The sequence below is a fragment of the Nyctereutes procyonoides genome, unplaced genomic scaffold, assembly GCF_905146905.1.
Source record: "Nyctereutes procyonoides isolate TBG_1078 unplaced genomic scaffold, NYPRO_anot_genome, whole genome shotgun sequence".
In the NCBI taxonomy this organism is placed as follows: domain Eukaryota; kingdom Metazoa; phylum Chordata; class Mammalia; order Carnivora; family Canidae; genus Nyctereutes; species Nyctereutes procyonoides.
Genome location: NW_026575125.1, coordinates 42,035,272 through 42,051,634, shown reverse-complemented (window position 1 = coordinate 42,051,634; position 16,363 = coordinate 42,035,272). Strand labels below are relative to the sequence as shown.

Below are 16,363 nucleotides of genomic sequence, written 5' to 3'. Positions count from 1 at the left end.
ACATCCAGGTATAAGATATATGGGCTGTTTGGAAGCCTGTGTCCTAAGTCACAACGCCTGACCCACTTAGGATTCTGTCACCTGTAAGGTCTTCAAAATAGTTGGGTATCTGGGTCGCCACATGTGAGGTTTCCTGAGCAAAGCAAAGGGCTCATATTCCAACAGAGGGGTGATGAAATCAAGTTAATTGGAAAGGTCATCTCTGTTCTTTCTAACCTGGGACATATAGGCACTCAATAAATATTTGCAGAAAAAGCTACCCCCGGCATGCAAAGACTTTTCTCTTTGAATGCAGTAGATAGGCTTTATTGTTGTTTTTTAGATTTTATTTATTCATGAGAGACACAGAGAGGGAGAGGCAGAGACACAGGCAGAGGGAGAAGCAGGCTCCATGCAGGGAGCCCCATGTGGGACTCAATCTCTGGTCTCCAGGATCACGCCCTGGGCCGGAGGCAGCGCTAAACCGCTGAGCCACCTGGGCTGCCCATAGATAGGCTTTCGGTTTAAAGCCTCTAAGAAAAGGGAGGGTCCAGCTCTAATTAGATCATATTTCTGTATTTCTACTGTATTTCTTTTTTGTTTATGGCAAGTGATAATGGTTTGTCCATTAAGGCAGCAAGATTTAGTTTTTTTTTTAAGATTTATTTATTTTAGAGAGCAAAAGTACACGCCAGTGAGCATGGGGGAGGGGCAGAGGAAGAGGAATAGAGAATCTCAAGTAGACTCTGCACTAAGCACAGAGCCCAAAGCAGGACTCGAGTTCATGACCCCGAGATCACGACCTGAGTTGATGTCTAAGAGTCGGACACTCAACTGACTGTACCACACAGGTGCCCCTGATTTAGTTTGCTTTTTCGGTACACTTTAAAAGTTTGGTTTAAAAAGCTTATTTTAGCTCACATTATGTAGATGATGGTGCAAATGGTACCCTATGGGGAACATTACAGCAGATGGCTGCAGTCTGGGGAAAATGTTCCTGGGCCCCAGCACCCACCATTTTCAATGAACCCCCAACCCCCACCTATTTAAGGTCTTCAATCCCCACACCTTGGTTTGTTCAATGATTTGTTTTATTGATGCCCACCCTGGGCTAGGTAGGGCCAAGGGATATACAAGAGGAGAATCAGATTCAGTCCATGCCTGAAGGTCAGTCTGGGGGCAGGGAGCACAGACACAGACACAGACACACAGATCTGGCATCTGGTGGCAGGGCACACAGTCTCACGTAGGGGCACTCTGAGCACATGTAGTCAGGGAAGGCTTCCTAGAGAAGACCTCATGGGGGAAGCAAGGGGCAAGGCAGCCATCAGAGCCTTTGCCTTGTGTATATTTGTGGACAGGTCACTTTTGAGACCAGTGGACCCAAGGTGAGTGCAGAGGGCTTGGGGGCTGAGGCCAGCAGGTGGCAGAGACTTCCCTCTTACCTTACCATACTCTCATGGGTAAACCATGGCTGCCCCCTGCCAGTCTTGGCCTGTACTTTGCCTTCTGCCACATGCACCTTTTCCTGGGGTCCACCTCCATAGTTTTCAAGGCTTCCCTGAGACAATCCACATGGATCAGGTGCTCTGCCCAGTGCCTGGCACCTCATCAACACCCCATCAATGCACATTTTTGTCCTAAGTGCTATCTACAGCCTAGCTAGGTCCTGGTTCCAGTACTAAGAAGTCCCAGCAGTCATCATGCCCCAGGTCAGGGCTCCCAGTACCCTCCACTCTCAAAAGCCCTGGGTGCCTTTTTTATACGCACTCCCAGAGACAGAGTTCAGACCCAGTCCACCTCAAGGGCTGGCAAAGTCTGGACTACGTGGTCAGTGGGCCGTGGGCACCCACTTCTCTTCCAGTGGCATACGAGTGTCCACTTCTCAGATGTGCAACCCTGAAAAAGAGACCCTACAGCTCTTAGGCCCAACACTAGCCGGCACAGGAGCATGAGCAAAAACCAGCCCCAGCCCCAGCCCCGGAGATCCTCTTTCTTTCACTAGCACAAAGTTTCTATGGTAGGGGAAACAAGAGGGCTGGGAACTCAGGGCTCTAATGTCAGCCTGCCCTCAGGCTGCTTCCCCACACCCTTGGGGCAGTAGGGAGAGGGCCTGCAACAGACCTCTCAAGCTCCAGGCAGAAGCAGGTGCAAAAACAAACATTCTTCTGTTCTGGGGCCAGGCTGAGGTTCACCCCTTAGACCTCCTTGATTAGGCCATGAATCAAAAACCGCAAAGTCCTGGTATTCAGAAATTACTTTTGAAGGTGGGTAGGGATTTGTAAGTGCAACCCACAGATAGGGCTGGGATGGGGAAAGGGGACTCCTAGAGTCAGTCCTCACCGTAACCCCACATCCCCAAGCATGGGGCAGGTGGGAACAGGTGGGGGCAGGTAGAGGCAGGCAGGAGGCCCTGGCAGTCATTCCTCAACAGGAGGGCAGCAGTGGGTAGGTGGGTGGGGCAGGCGGCTTTAGGCCCCCACTGTCTGGCCTCAGACTTCAAAGGGCTAGAAGAGGTATTTGCGGCAGGATTCAGTCCCACACTTGCATTCAATACGGACCCGCTTCTTGGGGGAGCCGGGGAGCCCGGCCAGGCCAAAGTTGGAGTCCATGCGGGTGCTCTCCATGTCCACGGGGTCCACTGTGGAGTCACAGCCAGGGAGGGCAGGAGGGGGAGGGGACTTGTTAGAAGGCCAAGGTGAAGTGTCCCGCTGCCCTTTTCACCATGAGACCCAGGAATCTTGGGTGCTGGGAGCACATCTGGGATTTAGGTCAGGAGGGGGTTGTGGGCTTGGTGGTTTGGGGATAGGGCCAGGGATCAGCATTGGAGGGGTATTCAGGTGTTGGGAAGATGGCCAGGAATTGGAGGTTCTGGAGGAAGGCAGGGGTCTGTCAGGGGAAGGGCCAAGTCAGAAGTCAGGAATGGTCACCTAGACATCCAGAGGGGCATCTAAACTCTCCTGTCAAAGATCCCCCCAACCTGGAGTATGTCAGAGGTAGCTAGTTTGTCAAGAAGGGGACTGGCTGGAGGCCACAAGAGTATCTAGATGCTTGGAATGAGCAAGGCCAAGGGGGTTAGGAGTGGGGAGAATTGGGAGGACTAAGGAAATTCAGATGAGTCAGGAGGAGTGTCTTAAGTCTTGAAGCAAACATCCTCCCCCAGGAGTCTTGGGAGAAGTCTGTGTGAGTGTCTCAGGGTTGGGGTCCAGGGGCTGGAAAGGAGGGGACTCCCGAGACAGGCAGAGGTCCAGGAGTCCAGATGGGACACTGGGAATCCGGAAGAGCATCCTAAAGCTCCCTGGGGAGGGGTCCTTGTGTCCCATGTCACTGTGTGCCCCTGCCCCCAGTCCCTTGCCACCCCCACCTTGCATGTTGTAATCAAAGGTGAGCTCCTCGCCTGCCCGGATGGTTCTTGTGGCAAAGAAAGCGATGCGGGGCAGTCGCTCATCAAGGTTGTCTATGAAGACGTTGTACACCTGGAGGTTGGGGTCACACTAGGCAAAAAAGAACAGCGGGAAGGTGAGGAGGGGCCCCAGCCTGCTCCTCCCGACCCCCGCCCACCTGCGGGGTACCCACACTGTGGTTGACAAAATGGGAGATGTTGCCATAATAGGCGGCATCCACGGTGTACACGTCCTCCACGTAGTCCAGGTCGAAGAGGTAGGTGGCGCCCTGGCGGTCGTAGATCTGGCCCCGCCGCTCCGCCTCCTCTGAGGTAATGATCTGGGGAGAGGGCCGTGGGGGAGGGGAGAATGGCCAAGAAGGCTCAGGAAAACCAGCACAGCTCCTGAGCCCAGGCCCAGCGGGGCTAGGAGGTATGGGCACATGGGGATCTGCAATGCAGAGGGTCTCTCAGCGCCCTGAGAGAGGGGCTGGGCCTCAGCTGCCTGTCACCCATCCCTCCTCAGGCCTCCTGATGGCATGGCGTCCCTCAATGGTGGATGGAGGCTGGCCACAAGGTCCAGCAGTGAGAGAGAGAGAGAGAGAGATCCATACTGAGACATAGTGAGGCGATCAAGGGCAAGAAAAGGACCCAGAGCTCACAGGGAGGGGTGGGTGTTAGGGGGAGGAAGAGAGAGGTGCAAGAAAGCCTGAGGTGCCGTGAGACCCAGTACAAGAGAAGGCACCAGTGCTAGACTGCGCACAAGGCGGTGAGGAGGACACAGAGAGGAGAAAGCGGCCTGGACCCGTGGGAAAGGGAGACAGAATGAATGGGAAAGAGACTCAGACAAGAGAGCTCGAGGCAGAGACTTAAAAGCAGACAGAATCTTATTATGAAAGAGCCTGGTCCAGAGAGAAGATCAAGACCCTTGCTGAGAGTCTGAGATGGCAAGAACGAAGCTAAGGCCAAAATCTCAGAAGACGAAAGGAGGCAAGAGCAGGGGTGAGAGCTCTTCCTCGGCCCTAATGCTGAGCAGTGCCAGCAACTGGGACCTAAGACCTAAGACAGTAGTAGAGATTTCCTCCTCCCCAGCTGGATCTCTGGCTGTCCTGGAAAGCCCCCGCCTCTCCGCCCCTCATGTCCCCTCTTCCTCCTTGGGTCCACCACAGCCTTCTGGTAATCCCTAAGAGGAGTCAACCATGCCCTACTCTGGAGGAGGGTCCCACAGGACCCGAGACTGCCCCCTCTTCAGCCTGGAGTGCCTCCAGACCAGGGCAGATCTCATTCTCCACCCCTGGGCTTCCTGCTACCTCTGCCCACCCCTCAGAGACAAGTGCCCACACAGTGAAAAGCAGAAACACCAAAGTACCCTTTATTTTTACTCTGCCGTCTAGCCCAGTGACCTATCCTCTCTTTCAATAGTCCTAGAAGCAACTCAAATACTGTTCCCTCCACACCCCTTCTTCCCTCTCCTTTCATCAGAGACCCATTGGCCACCACCACCCCTGCCACATGACACAACCCCAAACCTGCCCTGGCTTCCCTCCATGCTCACCCTCATGCCAGCTGCGACCATGCTCTTCCTACTTCTAGTCCTGGCCACCCTCCATTTTCTCTAGCCAGGACAGCTGCACTAGTGTCCTCACTGTCTCCTCCCTGCCTCTTAAACCAGCACCTCCACTCTCTGCTCCAGGCCAAATCCTAATCAAGACCAAGGTCTATCCCTCGGGCCACAAGGCTCACTGCCCTGGACTCCGGCTCCACTGAGGAACCTGGCCTCCCCCACACTCCAAATTTGTGCTTGTCATTCGTTAATTTATTCACTGGATTTTTATGAGGCCTACCCTGTGCCTGGTCCCAGCATGCAGGGGACAGTGTCTGCAGGGGGAGACACAGGGACCAGGCCTGGTCCTGGCCCTCTGGGTCACAGCCTGGTGAAAGAGAGATGGACTCAGATACCCTGATGCAAGATGCTGATCAGAATCACTGCTTAGGATTCCCAGGGCAGTAAGAGAGCAATACACTATCTAAAGCAAGCTACAGGTCATAAAAGGGCTTTGACAGCAGGTGAAGAGTGGGGACTCTCTCCTGAGGGTTGCAACAGGAGCCACAGAAGTGGTCTGAGGAGGAGTACATCAAGGTCTGTCTCCCTCCACCTCCTGAAAACACACTCTTTGTGGGGTCAGCACAACAGATGTTACTTCTCTGCAGCCTTCCTGACCCTCCTGATCCCCAGTGGCTATGAGGAAGCTGCTGCCTTTCTGAAGCTCTCTGAAGGCCTGGACTGAAGGGCAGTTTCTGCTGGCTCATGAGCATGCTGGGTAGCATCTAAGCCAGCTTTTCCTTTCTACATCCTCCCCAGTCTCCATCTTCCCGCCTGTTCTGCCTCTACCTGCTCCCTGAGTCTCACCAAGAGTGAGTCACACAGTGAGCCCTCCAGGGCATAAACGGCTCCTTCTCCAGTCTTCTTTCCAGTCCTACTCTGTGAGGGCGGGCCTACCCTGAAAATTTGGGAACAGAGCAAACCATGTCCCTGCTCCCTAGCAGGTCTCCAGAATGACTAGGGAAGACAGATGGGCTAGAAGCTGGCAGCCTGGAAAGGGGGTTGACAGTGAACAGGACTCAGAAGACTCAGGGTCAGGCTGCTGCCCTGCCCCCATTCTGGATTTGGGATCCTGAATGTTCTCTCCTTCTGCCAGTTTCTTCAGCCAAAAACAAAACAAAACAAAAAACCTTCTACCAGGTCTGGCAGCACACCAGTTTTAGACACTTGGGCCCTTTTTTACCCACTTTATTAGCTTGGTGACTCTGAGTCTGTTACTATACCTCTCTGGGCCTCGGCTCTCATCTGTAGAATGGGGATGACAATGACAGTAACATCAACCCAAAAGGAGCCCTTGTAAAGCTCCAACACAATCAGGGATGTGAAAGAGATTTCTGTTCTTGACACTGAGCACTGTTAGGAATGGTTATGAGTACCAGTCTTATCCCAGTAGAACATGCTCCCTTGTTTTTATGTGCCCTTTCCCAAGAAGGGAAATGCTGCTAATTAAAAGATGACACACCGTCATTTAATTAAACTAATTAAGTGGGATGCATGTTCATTTCAGTGTTGGTAAAATATGAAGCAAATGCTTGTCTTAGAATGGATAAACTAGGCTGTTGTTCTCTGCTGGGCAAAGGTGGGGATGTTCTGATGGAACATGGAAGGGTGCAAAGGAGAGGAAGGGCAGCTCACATGGAAGGACTGCTGGTGCAGAGCCAGGAGGGCATATGTCATGTCCAGATTGTAGGAGAGCACAGCAGCGGCCAGACATGGAGTGCATGCCCTCTATTATGTGACACCAGGAAGAGTCTGGGACAGCACCAGTAACTGAATAAATTAATACTTCTATAATGAAATCTATGAATATTCATCCCAAGTAGGATCTCAGTAGGCTACAAACAGGCCTGGATCAGGTCTGGTCAGGTTTTACAGCCAGATGGGTTACAAAAGACTGGGTTTTCTGAGCATTTTGGATTTTCTGAATTTTAGACTGTAATGGCTAATGTTTATCAAAAACTGTTTAAGTGCTTCTTCCAATTGCTTCACATATCACAACTCATTTAATTCTTAGAACAAGTGAATGGTGTGGGTGCTATCACCACTCCTATGCTACAGACTGGGAAACAGACACACAGAGGGTAAGTGCTGCTGAGCAGTGGAGCTAGGCTCCAACCTCAGGCAGTCAGGCTGCAGCGCCCACCCTCCCAACCATCCATCTGACTGTGCTGCCTCCTCATAGGGGATGCACGAAGAGGAGCTTGGCTCTGGCAGTTTTGGGGGGCCTGTGGTGCCATCAGGAGGCCCCGTAGGCCTGATGGTGTCAGAAGGGGGCCTGGAAGTCACAGAATGTGGCAGGAGGGAGGCTGAGAAAAGCTTGAGGAGAATGTGTGTGGAGCAAGGAAGACTGGAGACAGGGGTGAAAAGCCCCAAAAGCCCCCATGTTGACAGCATGAAACACTACAGATACTAAGGAAGAGCAGCCAGAACAGCATCCTGACCAAGGGGTCTAGGGGGCTGTGGACTCTCCCTCCTCTTTACTTGTCAGGATCCTCTGTGTTATAAAGAGCTTTTCCTCGAGAATGTCAGTACAGTGAAGCTGAAGACACTCCCTTCTCTGGACCTCCCCTAGAACTGGCAGGCTCCTGTGGGAGCTGGATGCCTCCTCCTCCAGACTGTCAGGGGCTCTAGAGTGTGCACATGTCCTCCTTCAGACTGGGGACACCCCTCTGGGCTGTTAACGTCTCTTCCACTGTTAGCACCCCTCTCAGATCTAGACACCTCCTCCAGACTGTCAGGATCCTGAGGGTGTGGACACTTTCTCCAGGCTGTCAGAGTTCTCTTAGGTGTAGGCCTGATCTCCTTCAGACTGCCTCAATACCTCTGGGGTGAGGACACTTCTTTTTCCGGACTGTCAGGATGGTATGGGTGTGGACACTTCCTAAGTTGCACTGCCAGGGTCCTCTGGAGTGTGGAGAGCTTGCTCTCTGCCTCCAGGTCACTCTGGGACGTAGACACCTCTTCCCACAAATTATCAGGACCCCTGCCCCAGACTGTCAGGAGCCCTCTGGGGTATGGCCACCTCTTCCTTCCTCCAGACCTTCGATGTGTAGACATTTCTTCCACCAGACCATCAGGATTATCTGAGTGTAGACTTCTTGTCTAGACTGTCAGGGTCCTCTGAAGTGCAGACTGCTCTACCTCTAGATTACCCCTGCCCCCTGGGATTATGACCCTCTCTACTTTATGGTTCATTTCTGGGACTCTCTCCTCTCCCATCAGTGTCATTACAGTGTGGACACCTTCAAGTGTGTGTCCCTTTGGCCAATTTCTGTCACTTCCCAACTATATCACACCTCTAAGAGACCTTTAAAAATATGAAGGTATTTGGGGTTGTCACCATTACAGCACACTCCTGGATTTAAATGGTCAAGGTCCAGGGATGTTAAATGTTCCCCCAATGCATGAGATGGTCCTACATAAAAAGAACTGCTCCACCCCAGATGCACATCACATCCCACCTTAGCACATGACACTTGTATTACAGACACTTGCTGGTTATTCTCACAAACTCGTTTTGTTTTCCACCAGGGCACATGACTCAATCACACTTCCTAGCCTCCCTTGCACCAAGGTAAGGCCAGTCACTCGGTTCCAGTCAGCATGGGCAGAAGTGATGGGTACTGTGTCCAAGCCTGGCCCATTAGCAACCTCCCCTTCTACCACGACTCTCAGCCTACTTGCCAGCAATGCTGAGTGAGGACTGCCAACGGCTCCAAGGCACAGCAAAGGCACAAGAGGGAAGGAGCCTGGGTGGCCACACCATTGGGTGGAAGGATACTACTCAAATAGCCATGTAGGACTGTTACATTTCTAATGTGTAAAGCCACTAAGATCTGGGGGTTATATGGTAGGTGGCTAGTCTGCCTAATACAGCTGACCCTTGAACAACACATTGAACTATGTGGGTCCACTTACATGAACATTTTTTTTTGATAAATACAGTATAGTACTGTAAATGTTACTTTCTCTTCCTTATGATTTTTCTTATTAACACTTTCTTTTCTCTAGCTTACTTTCTTGTAAGAATACAAAATACAATACATATGCTATGTATAATATATATTAAAATACAAATATAAAAAATAAAATACAAATATAAAATAATGTGTATAACAGTATATATAATACATATAAAATATGTATTAATCAACTATGCTATTGTAAGGTCAACAGTACACTACTAGTAGCTAAGTTTCTGAGGAGTCAGAAGTTACATGCAGATTTGACTAAGAGGGAGATGTCAGGGGAGGATAACTGCCCCCCCCCACCATGTTGTTCTAGGGTCAACTGTATACCCTGCCTTTCCCCAGTGTCCTGCAAATCTGGAGGAAGAGGCAGCCAACATAAGGCATGTCTATGTCCTACTCCAGAGTGTTCATGTTCAGATTAGTAATAGATGCTCCTCCTGGTCAAACACTGCTTGGTGGTAAGCTGAGCCCTTGCAAAACAAGTAGTGCCTTTTCAAGTAGTGCCTTTTCAGGTGACACAACCCTATGCAGACCACATGGGCTGTTAAAAGGAACACTCCCTAGATTTCACTTCCTGCTTTCCTATTCAATAGGTACCCTTATGAGGTCAACCAGTCCAGAAGTCTATTTCAGCATGCTTTCAACTACCAGCTGGATATCCGTGCCCCTGCCAGGATGTCCCTATCAACACTCAGGTTAACCGCCCCCACCTTTCCCTGAACAGGAAAAGCAGGAACATGGCCGGCATACAGTGAGGCGAGCTGGGCGCACACAATGGAAACACAATGGTGGGAAGAGCTGCGCGCGCGCACACACACACATTGGGTCCCGGCTCCCTACCTCTCCCACGTACTCCATGACGAAACTGTTCTTGCGGATCTTCTCCAGCGTACGGACGCCCCAGCCACGCCCGTCATCCGTGCGGAAGATGCAGAGGTCATAGCGGATGCCCTTCTGTACCACACGGTTGGGGCAGTCATAGCCACAGCGGCAGCGGGAGTTGCACTCGTAGATGGGCAGCCCGGCACGCAGCCGCACCTGACCCTGGTCATTGTAGGCAAACTTGTGCAGCGATGCCCCAGGGCAGCAGCCTCCAGCGGGGGCCCACAGACAGTCCTGGCACTCACAGCCCACCGCCACCTGGTTGAGGGTGATGCCCTCACCAACACGGTACTCATTGATGTATACGAAAGCCCGCGGGGGGCCGTCCAGGTCCACCTCATTCTCTACAGTGATGCGTCCCAGGTGGCTGCGCTTGGCATTGAGCTCCTGCTCCCAGCGCCGGAGCGCCCGCCTCTGCTTGGCTTTCTGTACCAGGTAGTTGGCCAAGCTTGGGTCCAGGTGCCGGGGGGGCTTTGATCGCTGATGCCGCCGGAGCAGCTCCCTTTCTAAGTCCTTGTGGAACTGCTTGAGAATGCGTACACACTTGAGATTCTGCCGTGGCTCCCAGGTGCTCTCTGAGTCTGGGTATCCACGCCATTTTACCAGGTAATACTCTTGTTCCTGTTGGGGGACCAGGGGATGGGGGCACCATAAGTGGCGATACCCTTGGACCAGCCCTTGTGGGACTTTCATCTCAAAGCTAGTGGATAACACCCAAACTATTCCCGTCGCCTTTTCTGGAATGACTCCATGTGGTGGTTAAAAAAGCACTGGTTTCGGGGCGCCTGGGTGGCTCAGTCAGTTAAGCATCTACCCTCAGCTCAGGTTATGATCCTGGGATCAAGCCCCATATCTGGCTCCCTGCTCAGCAGGGAGTCTGTTTCTCCCTCCCTCCCTGCCCCCCCCCGCCCCCCTAGCTCCTTCTCTCAAAATATTTTTTTTAATTTTTTATTTATTTATGATAGCCACACAGAGAGAGAGAGAGAGGGGGGGGCAGAGACACAGGCAGAGGGAGAAGCAGGCTCCATGCACCGGGAGCCCGATGTGGGATTTGATCCCGGGACTCCAGGATCACGCCCTGGGCCAAAGGTAGGCGCCAAACCACTGCGCCACCCAGGGATCCCCTCTCAAAATATTTTTTTTAATTATTTTTACAAAAAGCATGGGCTCTAGAGTGAGGATCCCTAGGTTCAAATCTCACTCTCCCCCTTATTACAGTCTAAATTCCAAGTTTTAATTTAATCTACTCCCTCCTATCTCTTTCCTCTCATCAGTCCCTCCTTCTAAGCTGTTCAGGCCCGAACTCTTGGAAGTCATAACCTTGACTTCTCTTTCTCATTCCCCACATCTACCCTCAGCAAATCCTGGCAGCCTCACCTTTCAACTACATCCAGAATCCAACCACTTCAAACCACTGTCACTGCTACCACCATCATCACTTGCCTGGATTACGGTAGTAGGCCTCCTCACTGGTCTCCTCCGTTCCACCCTTGCCCCCTACAATCTGTTCTCCACTCAGCAGGCAGAGGGATATTTTCTTGCAGAGAGCAGCTATAGGATACAGTTTAACTACATAGATTCTACAGGTAGAAACCCTGGGTACAAATTCGGAATCTATGGCTCCCTGGCTATGTGGCCTTAGGCAAGTTATTTAACTTTGCTGACCCTTGGTTTCCCCATCTATACATAATGAAAAAAAAAGCTGACATTTTTGTAGCATTCAGTATGTAGCAAGTACTCTTCTAAGTAACTTCTACATCTTATTAACTAATCTAACCCTCACAACTCTTTATGAGCTAGATGCTGTTTATTAGTTGTCTCCATTTTATAAATGAGGAAAATGAACCACAGAGAATTTGGGTAAGTATCCCAGGGCTATAGGGCCAAAATTTGAACCCAACCATACTGGTTCCAATCTGTTCTCTTTATCCTGCCATTGCCTCCTCTGGCAATGGCAACAGTTCCCCACAGAGCTGTTTGGGGGATTAAATGGGTTTCTGAGAGGAAGTGCCAGCATACTGAATGTGCTTCAATAATCACTAGCTATCAACATCTCCATTTCTGCACTCAACATCTCAATCTTTGCACTTGGTTTGTATTCCTATGGAGGTGGGAAGAAAGACTTATTTGGGGATTCATTCTGGCTCCTATCCCTCTGAGAAAGCCACTTAATTTCCTCACCTGCACAATGAGGATGATAAGAAGTCCTACTAAACCTAATTCTTTAAGATCAGAGAACATTCCCTTTGGAAACAGATGCAGGAAGTGGGGGTGGAGGAAAGAGGGAAGTAAGCCAGCTTCCTTGAGACACCCCTGCCCTGGCCATGGGCACCCCAGACTCACACGTATCTTCTTGTAATCACACAGGTACTCGACTTCAAAGTCATAGAGATTCCTCTTGGAGATGCCGAGGGCAGGGCAGGAGAGCTTGGCCAGACGGCACAGGTCCTGTAGCTGATTCCAAGACGACTTGCAACACACACTGCAGCCTAGAACAAGGAGGCCAGAAAGAACTTACTGGGTATCCTGCTGAAGGCACCGATCAAAGGGGACCCCAAATCCTTTCTGGGATTCCAAAGAACTGCCTCAGAGTCAGTGAGATTTAATCCACAGGCTTTCTCCATGCTGAGACCCTTCTACATCAAAAATGTGCCACTTCCTTCAGCCCCAGTGCTCATTCCAAGGCCACCCTCCCCCCCAGCTGTGGCCCTCAAAGTGGGATCTGCTGCAGGAATTGTCCTAAAGGAATCTATTCCTAGAGCTTCCAACTCCCTCCATACTATTCCTAAAACTGCCTGCAAACCTGCAGTTGGGTTCAGGACCTAATCATCCCTCTCCCCACTTTGCAAAATAAAGAGAACAACCCCCCCATCTCAGTAGGGTGCATTGCCCTGAGGGAACTGATGGGGTTGGGATTACAACCCATAGGCCCCAAACAAAGGCTTAACTGGAAAGACAGGTCTGGAATCCCTTATCTGAAACTCCTGGGGCTACTTGTGTTTAGGAATTCAGATTTTTTTTTTTTATTTTTACAAGTGTAGTCCGAGGTATGCACTACCTAACACCCGCTATGTGGTCAGGGGCATCAAGCCATAATCAAACACATTAGTAATTCTGCAGCAAAAAATCTGAATTTTCTATATTAAATAGGAGAAATAAAGAGGCAAGATAGTCCCACTTTATAGTCTAGTTTTGCCCCTAAATGGCGCCAAACTTAAGTTTTCAGAGCTTTTTATATTTCAAAATTATGAATGAGAGACTGTGGAATGGTATTAGATTTCAGGAAGCTTCCTTGAATGATTAGCCTGGGTGCCTTAAACCTACACGGTATATTTTTTCACACCGCATTTTAGCTTGCTGTCTCATCTACATTTCTGTGAAGGGTAAAGCTCACCCAAAGGAGTACGCTCTGAATTCAGGAACCAGCAAAACAGTATAGGTTATTGACGATTCTTTTAAATATACCTGGAATGTTTCTGGTGCTATCAGAAATTTTCAAGACGCCGATTTAAAGGAAAGAAAACGACTTCTGATTCAAGGCACAATGTGCTTTAAAGCCATTTTATCAAATAATTCCATAGAACACTAATTCCAAATGCAGTCAGTACTCATCCTATTTTTAATATTGTCTACCTCCCCTTAAAAACATCAGACATTTGAACTCCTAATGAAATATTGCAGACGTCAACCTGAAAACGTACAAGAGCATTGCAAAATTATTTCGTGTGCACAACCCCCCCTCCACTGAGGCAGGCCTAGTGGAGACTCAGCCTGTGCCCACGCTTTCCTCTCCCTGTGATGCCTCTCCCTTTCAAGCCCCTTAACTTGCATTTGAAACCCCACTAAAGTGGTCCCAAACTAACCTCTCCAGCTGCTGGCTCCGCACTGACCACAGGTGGATTCCTACCTCTCAGAGGTCCCCCCTCACACTGTGGAGGCCATCCTCCCCGCAGCTATCCTCACCCAGAGGAGCCCACCCTCCCCAACATACTGGAAAAGTCACCCCTCTTTCCCTACACACGAGGGAGTCCAGCTCTCCTATCAGAGAAGCCCCCTTTCCCCTCTTCCCTGGGGAGTCTTCTCTACAGCAAACCCTTTCCCCATCACGCGGAAAGGAGATACCCTCACCATGAAGAGTCCTCTGTCCCCCACTCTGAAAAGGAGGTCCGTCCCCTTCCCTTCCCTCCCCTTCCGGCGTCTCGCGTGGACACCAACCGGGTAACGGTCACTGGCGGCCGATTTTCCCGCGCGCGGGTGCGGCCTCCCGGACAAGCCCCCGCGCGTGCGCGCCCCGACTGGTCGCGATCAGAGGCGCGCGCCCCCCTGCCGCGTCCCCACTTAGCCCCGCGCCCGCCGCGTTCGGAGGCACGCGCCCCCTCCCCTCAGCCCCGCCCAGCCCCGCGCGCCAGGCCCGGGTTCCAAGAGCCCCATCCTTTCCGCGCCAAGCTTCCGGCTCCTGGCTCCGTGGCCTCAGACGCCGGGGCCCCAAGCCCGCGACGCCACCCCTCTAGCCCACCCGGCCCGGCCAGCAGGCCGGCGCCGCTACCGCCACTGCTTCACCTTTTAAATTTTCCGCCATCTTTCCCCACGGCTAACGACATTCGGGCCTAACCGGCCTCGCGAGAAGAGAGCTCGCGCGGGCGTGGCCGAGAACGCGCAGCCTATTGGCCGCACGGCGCCGTGAGCATCGCCCGCGCGGACCAACCGGCGAGCCGTGACCGGACCCCTCCCCGCTACCCCGCTCGGTCCCGAAGGCGGGTGCTCGCCAGCGCTTTCCCAGAGTGCGTCTGGGCGGCAGCGGCAGCGGCGGCAACTGAGGTTGCCGGAGGCCCTACCCGTACGCCGGTCTGTCTGTCACGCTGTCAGCCAATCACGTTGTCAGCCGGCCGCACGGGGGATTCTCTGTCCTGTCAGACCCCCAATTACCACCGTCACTCGGTCGTCACCACATTTTAACCCCAAGCGGGCCGTGACTCCCAAGATGGACTGTCACCACGTACAGCTGCTCAGCCAGCCAGTCCCCAGACTTAAATCAGACAATGGGTCCATCACCACAGACAACTGTTTAGTCAGACCCCGGTCCCCCACCCCCATTCACAGGGTCTGTCAGTAAACGGCAGCATCCGTTCGTGGCCAGCTGCGAGTCTTAAGGCAGACACGCGTTCCTAACAACTACACTGTTAGCCGGCCTATCATTCCCTCCGGCTGCCCCTTTTTCACACAGTCAAGCAGCCGGTCTCTCCATCTCTTGCTCTGGGGGCAGCCCTGAATCCCCCTGGGGAAACCCTCTCACAACCACCAGCCGTGGCTCAGGTGGGCCGTGATTAGGTGAGGACAGGCTGTCATTGTCATCTGATGTCGCCCTCTCAGGCAGTCACACTGTCCAGTGTTGGTCAATATTTAATTCCCTCAGGTTACTCCTCATTCACGCCATGATCAGGCAATTATTCCCTCAAAGAAATAGTCACAGCAACTAAAGCCTCCATGCCACCTGACAGTGGGTCAGCAGTCTGTCACTTCTCAGCGAGGTATGCCCACCATTGGTCAGTCATTTGGTCAGTCTCCGTGGGGCTCCCTCCAGGCGGCTGTGATTCCAACCTGATACAGCCATCCAGTCAGGCAGCTACACTGGTATTTCAACTGGTCAGCTGGCCTGTGAGTCGTTCACTGCTCTTCATCGTTTTGTCAGTCGCCAGGCAGCCATTCTCAGCATATGACTGACCACACATGGTCTATGTGGTCAGGGTGGACAGTCACTCACCAGATACAGTTGCCTATCAGGCAGTCACAGATCTGTCCCTCAGTCAGCCCGAAATTCCTTCAGGGTAGCCCTCCTTTACACTGCATCAGACAGTGTAACATCCAGACACTCCCTCAGGCCAGATGTGACTCCTAGCAATAGTCAGCCACGCACAACATCCCGCCGCCCAGGCAGCAGCAACAGCACACACCACCAGTCAGCCAGCTTGTCAGTCCCTTGGGAGGCTGCCTGTCTTCTACACTATCAGACCACCAGTCCCAGCCAGTCCCAGGTGGGCATAATTTAGTGAGATATTCAGTACCTCCTACCATCAGGCAACTGCACTGTCAGTTCCTCAAAGCGCCCCTTTCCCTGTTGGTCCATGAGTTATGTGGTCAACCAAATGATTACAGTTAAGCAGATGGTTGTTCTGTCCACCTGCCAGTCTAGCTCTGAGCTTGCTGGAGAAATAGACGGTCAGTCTGAAGTTCCATCAGCTCCTGCTTACCATGACTGGAACAATCAGCAGCATACGTCCCACCACGCATCCTCTTCCTTCCCCTATTCCTTCTAGAACACAGTCAGATGCTGGTCCTTGCGTGCTCCCAGTCTCCCAAAAAAAGGTAAAACCCTCCTATTCCCAGGAGCCTAGTCCAACCCATAAGAATGGCTTAAGGCCCGACTGAATCTGGAGGGGGTGATGTAGGAGCATGTGGGTGTTGGGCAAACATCCCTTTGCCAGTTTGAAAGATAAAACTGCCAGTTATGTTACCAGCAAAAGATGGGTTTATTCAGGAATAGCTGAG

At 51.9% G+C, this 16,363-nt stretch overlaps 1 protein-coding gene and 1 long non-coding RNA gene across 2 annotated transcripts in view; one reads left to right on the top strand and one right to left on the bottom strand.

Annotated features, from left to right (window-relative positions):
- LOC129517747 (uncharacterized) overlaps positions 1-12,688 on the top strand; it is a 38,290-nt gene extending 25,602 nt beyond the window's left edge. Inside the window, exon 2 of the long non-coding RNA XR_008666092.1 lies at positions 12,185-12,688. This is a non-coding gene — a long non-coding RNA (uncharacterized LOC129517747). The remainder of the gene's footprint in view (positions 1-12,184) is intronic.
- On the bottom strand, positions 622-14,520 carry SUV39H1 (SUV39H1 histone lysine methyltransferase). The gene is made up of 6 exons (XM_055337796.1): positions 14,378-14,520; positions 12,161-12,306; positions 9,776-10,438; positions 3,556-3,702; positions 3,344-3,473; positions 622-2,620 (listed from the first exon to the last, which is right to left on the bottom strand). The coding sequence occupies exons 1-6, from the start codon at positions 14,394-14,396 to the stop codon at positions 2,487-2,489; spliced, it is 1,239 nt and encodes a 412-aa protein (XP_055193771.1). The 5' UTR covers positions 14,397-14,520; the 3' UTR covers positions 622-2,486.
- Positions 14,521-16,363: the final 1,843 nt, after the last annotated feature.

Coding starts and splice junctions, on each gene's coding strand:
- SUV39H1 (XM_055337796.1), bottom strand. Junction 10,439..12,160: donor GTGATTACAAGAAGATACGT/GTGAGTCTGGGG, acceptor GTCCCCCAACAG/GAACAAGAGTATTACCTGGT. Junction 3,703..9,775: donor TCATGGAGTACGTGGGAGAG/GTAGGGAGCCGG, acceptor CCCTCTCCCCAG/ATCATTACCTCAGAGGAGGC.